Source organism: Adelges cooleyi, unplaced genomic scaffold, assembly GCF_023614345.1.
Source record: "Adelges cooleyi isolate 19-005CV unplaced genomic scaffold, UGA_ACOO_1.1 ACOO_flye_CR_arks_rails_tigmint_CR_PRNA_30, whole genome shotgun sequence".
Classification (NCBI taxonomy): Eukaryota; Metazoa; Arthropoda; class Insecta; order Hemiptera; family Adelgidae; genus Adelges; species Adelges cooleyi.
In genome coordinates, this window is record NW_026095971.1 from 10,316,583 (window position 1) to 10,326,233 (window position 9,651).

General features: G+C 30.8%; 1 protein-coding gene across 1 annotated transcript; it reads right to left on the reverse strand.

Annotated features, from left to right (window-relative positions):
• Positions 1-2,856: 2,856 nt before the first annotated feature.
• Positions 2,857-4,455, reverse strand: LOC126838613 (lipoamide acyltransferase component of branched-chain alpha-keto acid dehydrogenase complex, mitochondrial). The gene has a single exon (XM_050573160.1). The coding sequence runs from the start codon at positions 4,420-4,422 to the stop codon at positions 3,037-3,039; it is 1,386 nt and encodes a 461-aa protein (XP_050429117.1). The 5' UTR covers positions 4,423-4,455; the 3' UTR covers positions 2,857-3,036.
• Positions 4,456-9,651: the final 5,196 nt, after the last annotated feature.

The window sequence follows — 9,651 nt, forward strand, 5'->3', positions numbered from 1 at the left end:
TTATACTAAAAATTCCCTCTTCTTTACTATAGTTACATTTCCATAAACATTAAATTTTTTTTATTGATAACATACATTATTAACAACTGTATTAATAAAGCAATATTTTAATTATAAAATTGTCTTGAAATAAAAAGCAGTTTATTGTAATTATAGCGCGGGAACAGTGGTGCAATTGTACAATAATACTTCGCTCCGTATACAGTGTTCCATGAGGTTTATATGTATATTCAAATAAGAGCCGGCGAAAATGAAAGTGGCGTAAGTCAGATTTACGTTGTATTGAGAAATAGAAGGTTTACGTTTTGTATTTCTATAACTTTGTATTAACTAACGAAATTTTAAGTGGCCCTCTCTCGCGAAAAAAAGCTCAACTTGACGTACTCTATTGACTAAATGACTATTTTAGAGTAGACTAATATTCCCTAGCGATAATGCGGATTTTTTAAAAATTTCATTTACGTCACTTTCATTTTCACCGGCTTATATCTACTAAGACAATTCAACACCCGTAACAAAAAGTTCCAACTCACTTTTGCTTACCAACAATTTAATAGATTATTTTTATATTAATTATACATATAACAACATGCTCACATTTTTCTGAAAATATTTACTGGTTGATACCAAGCTTAGAGTAAATAGTTATAAATAGTTATTGACATTTAAATGAGTTGGCGGAAAGTGTGGTAGAATAGAGTGACAAATAAAAATAATTATTCGCTGCACCTCTTTCCGCCTACACTTAATAATTCCAAATCGTGACTATAACTCCAACAGTAGGTTTGTAGTTATATACAAAACGATTGTTATTGACCATTCCTTACTTTAAGACACACCTTCTATTTGAAATTTACAACATTTTGATATAAATACAAAATTGTTGTATATACAGAGTGTAATGTAAAGTTCTACCGAGCTTCAAATGAGACATTCCGGATACTTCATGAGTACAATAAATGGTATTTTTTTTTTAATTTCAAATTATTTAAAATATAACTCGTATTTCATTAAAAAATTGTCTTACGAAAAATATAATTTCAGATTTGAAATCAGGAGAAAAGATCTTGTTGAATTGATATGTAACATGATTTTTTAGTATCTTGCCACGTATACGTTCACAGTATGGCCACTGAGTGGCCGGCATGTGACTAAAACCAACATATGGCATGCAACTCATTATTTAACCCTGATATTGATTATCAATATAGCTGTGTCGATTTTTTTATCATTAATCTGTACTAGAACTTGTGTTTAAAGACATTTTTGATAATGATAGTACGTTGTTAATATTTTATTAGATTTTCAAAGTTTAATCCTCGTACGAGGATATCAGTAACGAAAGGGATAATATAAAATAATTCTTAGGACACCACTGAATTGAGACAAATATTCTAACTCAAAATGATGTGTCACATGCTATAATATATTTGTTTTGGTCACATGCCGGACACTGAGTGGCCACTCGGTGGACGCAAGTGTGACCAGATACCAAAAAATCATGTTACATATCAATTCAAAAATATTTTTTCTCCTGATTTCAAATCTGAAATTATTTTTTTCGTCAGACAATTTTTTAGTGAGTAAAAGTTCTATTTTAAATAATTAAAATATTAAAAAAAAATTAATACCATTTATTGTACTTATAAAGCATCCTGATTGTCTCATTTGAAGCTCTGTAAAACTTTACATTACACCCTGTATATATATTGCATACATATTATATACATAGAGTGAACAAGTATTAAAGTAAAAAACCTACTAAACTAGATTTTAAAATATTATATCGTTATGAGAGTTCTAATACCTACCACCTAACTCAATTTTCCCAACTTAGGAAAGAGGCACAAATCTGATGGATTTTTTATCTTGAGTCGGTGTTCATTTGATCGACCATAAAAAACTATATTATGAAAATAATATATACTATTTTATTACTGAAAAAAATAATTTACTAAGAACACTTCAGAAACTGGATACTTTCAAGTTGATCTGCATGTGAAATTAGTACCATGGATGAAAGACGCAATAAATATACCCAAATCCCAAAACCCGATATTATATTATATCAAGAAATTCAATTATATATAGCAAAAGAAACCTAAAAGCATTTTCCATAGTATGCATAAGTATTGGACGTCAAAGATTTAGTTTAAATTGTTTTTAAAAGTCATGTTAAGTTCGTTAATAACTTGTAAAGTATAGATACTACATTATACATACTACATATTAACGTCGAGTCGATCCTGTAATATAGTAAAAAATACACTTATGATATTTTGTAAAATATGACATTGATAGGCTATACCAAAACAGTCGTTTTCAAAAAGCCCGCGAGAAAATTATTTTTAAATGCTCAACCTACATAAAAATGTTGTCTAATATAAATATGTTTCTATGTTCTATTTGTGAAAGATAATATATTATCACCTTTTTTATTTATTATGTACATCAATTTGCATACACGTTAAAACTAAGTTTTTAAAATATATTTTTATAAGTGTCATATTTTTTTCTTAAATAAACAATGAGAACTTATTCAAAATAATATAAAGTCCCAAATTCACCTTAATTTATTAAAAGATTCAATGTGTACCTATAAATTATAATAATATTGTGAGTTGTTATAGTAATATTATTATACTATAATAATATCGTAGTGTGAAATATTTATATTAGACTGTAAAATATTAATTACCTATACAGGTAAAACACGATTATTTTAGGAACGTGTAATTTCAACTGTTACCTATTTTAATCAAATTTAATATCGTACATATTTTATCATAAATTATATAGTTAAACGATTCGTGTAGGACTTTAAGTGTTAACATAATAATACCACGTTATTTAACATAATAATCGTTTATTATACTAAATTGTTAGAGTTAATAATTATTTTTACTTAAGGAACCTAGATTATTTGAACCTTAGATTATGGCTATATATTACATGGTTGCTGCGCAAGTCATAAGTTTTCACACAATGTACATAATATAATACAATTTACACACTACTTGTTTAACACCATATTATTTAGAATTTCGACAATTTAGTGTTCGCCAAAATTAATGCGGGATTTTCCACGTATGTCTTCCAGTCTTTTAAAAACCTACCTACGGTAGCACCATCTAAAATCCTGTGATCAGCCGCCAAAGATACGTTTATCACCGGTGTTCTGACTAGTTCTTCTTTTTCGTTGTATCTAGGCCTGTACTTTAGTCTGCCAAGCGCGCCCAACGCTACTTCCGGTGGCATGATCAACGGCTTAAACGAGGACCCTGCGATGGCTCCCATGTTTGATAGAGTAAATGTTCCTCCCGTTACATCCGCCGGGCTCAGTTTGTTATCCCCGGCCTTGGCTCTTAACTCTTGCAGTTGCTCGCTGATTTCGATGACCGACAGAGTTTGTACGTTTTTAACGTTAGGGACGGCCAAACCTAACGGGGTGTCGATGGCCACTCCGATGTTGTGTACAGTGTTCAATCGTAACTTTGTAAAGTCAACGTTCGGTGTGCAGTTCATGAAAGGATGTAGGGACAAAGCAAGCGAAGTGGCTTTGATAAAAAAAGGCAAAAGCGTTATCTTAGCGTGAGGCAATAGTTGCGTCTTGACCTGCGTCAGTCCTGTCAGGTCCACCTCGTCGGTTATGACCAATGTAGGGATCGTGTGCGATACTTCCATCGAGTGACGCATCGCCTTCGTATAACCGGTCACGGATACTATATTATCGCCGAAGTTTAGTAGGTCTTCTTTAAGCACGCGACCGTCTTTACCAGTTCCTCTTACCGTACTCAGGTCTATACCCTTTTCCGTGGCTATTCTACGTACCGCAGGAGTAGTCAGCACCTTGTTGAAGTGAGCGTCTTGGACTGCAGTGACCGGTAAGCGCGTTGAACTTTCCGTTTTTGCCGCGCTGATCTTCACTGATCGTTCTGACTCTGCCGTGATGGTCATTACCAACGATTCGTGATCTGCTACAATCGGTTCGCATTTAGGTTTCGCAGCGGCATCGCCGATGTCGTCCGTTTCCAATTCGATATCGATCAAAGGGTCACCCACTTTAGCCAAATCGCCTACCTCGTAGTACATTTTTCTCACCGAACCCGCGTAACGACTGGTTATGGTCACGGTGGCTTTATCACTTTCCACCTCGCAAACGTCGTCGAACTCGGCAATCCGATCGCCAACGGTTATGTGCCATTCCTTGATGGTGACTTCGCGTATACCCTCGCCTATGTCGGCCAATAAAAAAGGCACCACAGTTTTGCAAGTGCAGTAGCCGAACGCGGCCCCATATCCGTAACACACATTGTTATTAAACCCAGGCAGTATTTTCCGATCAGCGCGCAACACACGAGCGAACGATTTACACGTTTTTATTCGCCTCACTAACAGAGCGGCAACCATGCTTACGGACATAGCCGACAACCGATTGATAACTGATTGCAAACGTCTACCGAACAGGTACGAAGTGTTCTTATGATAATCAGCTGAACTCAAGGTCAATAATACAATACTTTAATCGCAAATGCTTCCGCTCCAATATAAGATAACAGTTATACCTGTGTAGGTATTACAGGTGGTGTAGTGTGTACACTGTACTTTAAACGTCATATTTTAGTACCTATTGAGTTTAGTACCTAAACGAAATAGTTATTTAAATTTTAATAATACTACACGAGAGTCGAATAACGCGTCCATATCGTTTTGTTATCTCTGTGCTCACTGTTGGTCTATTTCCATAATACCTTTACAGCTATAATACCTAATACTGATAAATCGTTAAAAATGGTATAATAATTAATGTATAAAATGAATCAATGTGCAATACTAGCAACGAACTGCATTTGAACCTATAACCAAACTTAAATAGATTAGGTGCTAATACAATACAATTATTTTAAGATAAATTATATGATGATATAAATAAAACTGACTTTTTTTTAAATATTAAAAATATTTTTAGTTATTACAAAAATGTGATAAACTATATATTCGTATATAAAATATTAGGCGTAACTAGGATTCATAATTATGAAAAAATTTAAAGCCTAGCATTATATATATTTGTTTTATAAGTAATTTGTTTAACCCAATAGAAAGGGATTTATTTTTTAATTTAACATTGAACACCCCCAGCGCCCTTTAGGCCTATCATTGAAAGCGAACCGTAGTAATATTTTTTTAGTTAGACAGATCCATATAACTGTTCTGTATTATGTCTCCTGGCAGAGTACTCAATATATCAACAGGTTGAATTTTTAATAAAATATAAACAAATTGCATAATCATAATAAAAAGAACTTAAGAACCTGTTCTGGCCCCTGCTTGTAAGTAAAAAAACGATTTAGATTTAAAAAATATTAATCAACATGCAGAGAAAATTAAATAAAAATATTATACATAATATCGCACTAAAAATTACAAGAAGTAATATTGGGTTTAACGAAAATATAATTTTAAAATTATTAGTTTTAAATTTTTTACTGGAACTGTAGTACACATATTAAATATGAATAGTCTTCTAAACAAGAGTTAGTACATCATCAAGGACAACAACATACATGTTGACCTTTTGTAAAATAAATGTAAACACTAACCTACTATATAAATTCAAATTTGTGTTTGAAAACAAAACTTATACACATAAATCGTCATATAGATGCAGTATATTATTTATGTATTCTTTCGTATACTTCTATAAACAACATGACGTATAGTCAGAACAAAATAAAATATTTATAATAATTAACAATTTAATTTTTTATCAATTCTATATCTAATATTCCTATTCTCTATACCTTATAATTAACGAGCATGATGTTACTTACAGGGTGATCTATTTATTTTTGAGAAAATTCATGTTTATATTATTTTACAATATTATAAAATTATTAAACATTTAACTTTTTTTCAAGAGCTCTTTCTACTTTTGAAACTTAAAAGGTAACATAAATATTAACATTTTAAATCAAGAATAATTTACTGAAAATGTCAAGTTATCAGTTGAATAATTATATTTTTTAAATTATTAACGTTTAACATTTTATACGGGAGGCGGGTGGAAGAGCGAAGTGTAGTATTATTGTGCATTATGCATGCATTACTCACTCTCTCCACCTCCAGTCAAAAATTTTACCAAATTATTCTTAAAGTAATTATTTTTGATATGTTATGTTGAATAGTATAAACAAATATTTTCAAAAAAAAACTATAAAATGTAAATTATTATTATTATAGAAAATGAGTGTGTTGCGTTAATAGTTCACCAAATGAGAGGCGAAAATGGATAAGGGACCGACAATCCAAATCGCAGGAGAGGCCAAATCATCGATCAGGGTCGGAAACATATTTAAGAAAAAAAATGTATGTTTTTGGTATAAGGACCTTTATTAAATTGTCTACATTTCAATATTTTAAAGAGTTTTTTTTCCAAAAAACATATTCCTATATTACCCAACAGTCGACACGTATTTGTCGTTCTAATTAATTTGTAAATCGTTTTGTCCGTATTATTAAGAACATTCTTAACGTATAGTTATTTAACAATTAATAGTTACAGTAAAATGTTTAAAAAAAATTCGACCTCCATTTAAGTACTACAAATGCCTAATGTCTATGTTGTCATCAAATGTCAATATGTCATTCACTTTCACATTCCGAAGCATTGATCAGTCTTCATACAAATGACCGAGTTATTTTAGATAAAAACTACAATACTCGTTTTATAAGTATATTTTACTTATAAGGAAATAATTATTTCTTAAATAGGTTATGGCCCACACAAAAAGTAGGTATTCAAATATAATTTAAGTCCTAAATCCGCCCTCACGCAGTGCCAACATATTCATTTTTAAAAACTATAATTTTATCAAATTTGTATTTGAAAAATGAACGTACGTGTACTTTTTTACATCATCGTCGACAAATATTGTCGTAACCATTACTGTTTTTATTTTATAATGAAATATAATTCTTACGAATATGGGTATCATGAAAACGAGTTTTGAATATTAAATAATAACTGTGATGGAAACCCGTCGGCCGTCCCTATTCTGATATTAAAGTGCAATAAAGTAATTGATACGGTAGCTATATAATATACTTGCTGCAACTAAGATACACTAAAGCAACTCAATATACCTAGATACAGTTTTATTTATACAATTTGTAATTCAATTGTTCTTTCGTTATTATAGTAATTGCAGTGGCGCAGCGTATACAGTCAATATTTCACTTTCGTTGAACATAATATGAAACATCTCCTTGGTGAGTAATTAATGTTACTACCATTAAAAGTATTGAACACAATTTTCAACTAGAATTCTTTCACCTTTAGGAAATAGGTATATAAGCTTCAATGTGAAATTTACAAACTATAGATAGGATCTTAAACATGTATACATCAACTATACATAGGATCTCAAATATTCAATATGCAATTTATAACGTAATTGATATTACAATGTAATCCACTATATTTATTGTATAACTGATGAATTTAATACGTAAACACTAATTAGCATTTTAACAACACATACTTCCATACACCAGAACTCAACCATAATAACATTAGATTTATAACAAATTATTTAACGACTTTAATAAATTATCACACTATCATTATAACGTATTTAAAAATTGTTATACTGTTTAAAATATTCGTGCATTGCCTACCTACTTAATCAATTAATTTATTGTAGTGTATTAATTTAAAACGCTTAACGTAAATTACTGCGAGTTATGAAATATTAATTTATTCTGTTATTATAATAGCGAAATTAATAATATATTATTTTCATTAACTATTGGTTCATATTTGGTATGTATTTTTCTTAAGATATACGTTAATTATTTATCACAGTCGTTGCTCGCAGCTGCGCCTTAAGATTGCTACAATTACGTCTCTTCTTTTTAAAGTACAAGGCCAAACTTGTTCCTGGTATGTAATATTGCGACCATCGAGCTACAAAATAGTTTTACGTTTTAACAAATTTCGTCTGGAGTGAGAGGCTGAGGCTACGAGTACCGATAAATATGGTAATTACCTTAATTATATAACACTTTAAAAATATCCATTGACTCGTGTCGAATAATCGCCTGTAGTAATATCACGTTTGTAGGTAGATATACTCGTAGGTTAAATAATAAAATATACAAGTAAAATTATAATCAAACAGAAATATGTGCCGAAAACCATTTACCTATTGAAGTGGATGTCCCAGAAAAAAATATTATATTAATTGCTGTATAAATACTTCCTGTATACAGTAATCTGATTTTTCCCTCTCTAGAATTAAAACCGATACCGCGTTTCTAAATAGTTACGGGTCACACGTAACCTGGAATAAACCAGTTTTATTTAATTCCATTAAAATATTATGCCATTGAAATACTACAAGTGGTCACCTACATAAAGATAATATTCAATCAGTAACAACAAAAGTGTAGAAGAGTAATTCAAACTAACGGTTTGCGCATAACACAAATCCCCCCACCCTTCTTAATCAATTAATTTTACGAATTACAACATCCACCTGCATACAGAGCAGTGTGCACTATGAGAATTTACAATCACCAATGCTTCCCGTTTATTAGCCAAGTATTATTAAAAATGTATTGTTTTATACATTTTATGCGTTATTGTTTAACCGTTATTTTTCTATCGCTATAAGAATTTTGAGATGACATGCCATAATGAGAATTGACACGTAACTATTACGACTTTTGAGTGATATTACTTGACGATTTCGAGTAGAGCTCGAAGATAATATAACGAACGACTTTATGCACCTTTACCGATTAGTTTAAAATACCATTTTTTTTATACTTGACTTCCTTTTTTTGTTTACCTACTGAAAAAACAAAATTTGAATTTTAGCGCACTAAAATTTTACAAGGTTGTCGTAGTTAATTTGCAAAACCACCATTTTTGCGATAATGTTTAATGACTTAATTTAAACTAGTTTATACTAAACTTACATTTTTAAGAAAAAGTTTACAGTTAAACATGGTCTTAAAAGTTTGGCCACTTTAATATTAAGTACACATGTACCTACCTATACAAGTACTACGAAAAAATAATTATTGTGTCCTTAATGCGGTTATCCGTTAATGTGATTTTTAAAGAATGTTATTACTTATTAGTTATTACCAAGCATTCAGCGTAGTGTCACTGAACGATTGATAAATAACTAATAGGGAAGTACAGTGTTTTGATTGATACTTACTCAAAACAAATGAAATATTACTATTAAGCTACCAGTTATACAGCAGCTTTATTATACATAACTGGTCGTTTGGTTAATCGTCGTATGACCGGCTGTGATAGGTATTAAGAATTTGACGTAGAAAGTTTTTTAGGATATCATTGGACGGGTATCCGGTTAAAATTCAAAGATGAAACCATAACAATTATAAACAGAATCACACCCAGATCATTGTTGGTGTGTAGATGATGACCTTCCATGGATCAAGCCTATCTGTCGAATGCTACAAAAAAATCAGATACATTTTACAGGCACATTAATCATAAGTACTTAATATATATATATATATGACGTTTGTGGTCCCAAAATTCAAATGCATATGTTACCAGTAAAGTACTCTGCTACCAGATCGATCACTTTCACTATTTATGCTTTCACC

Coding starts and splice junctions, on each gene's coding strand:
- LOC126838613 (XM_050573160.1), bottom strand. CDS start 4,422: ATGTCCGTAAGCATGGTTGCCGCTCTGTTAGTGAGGCGAATAAAAACG.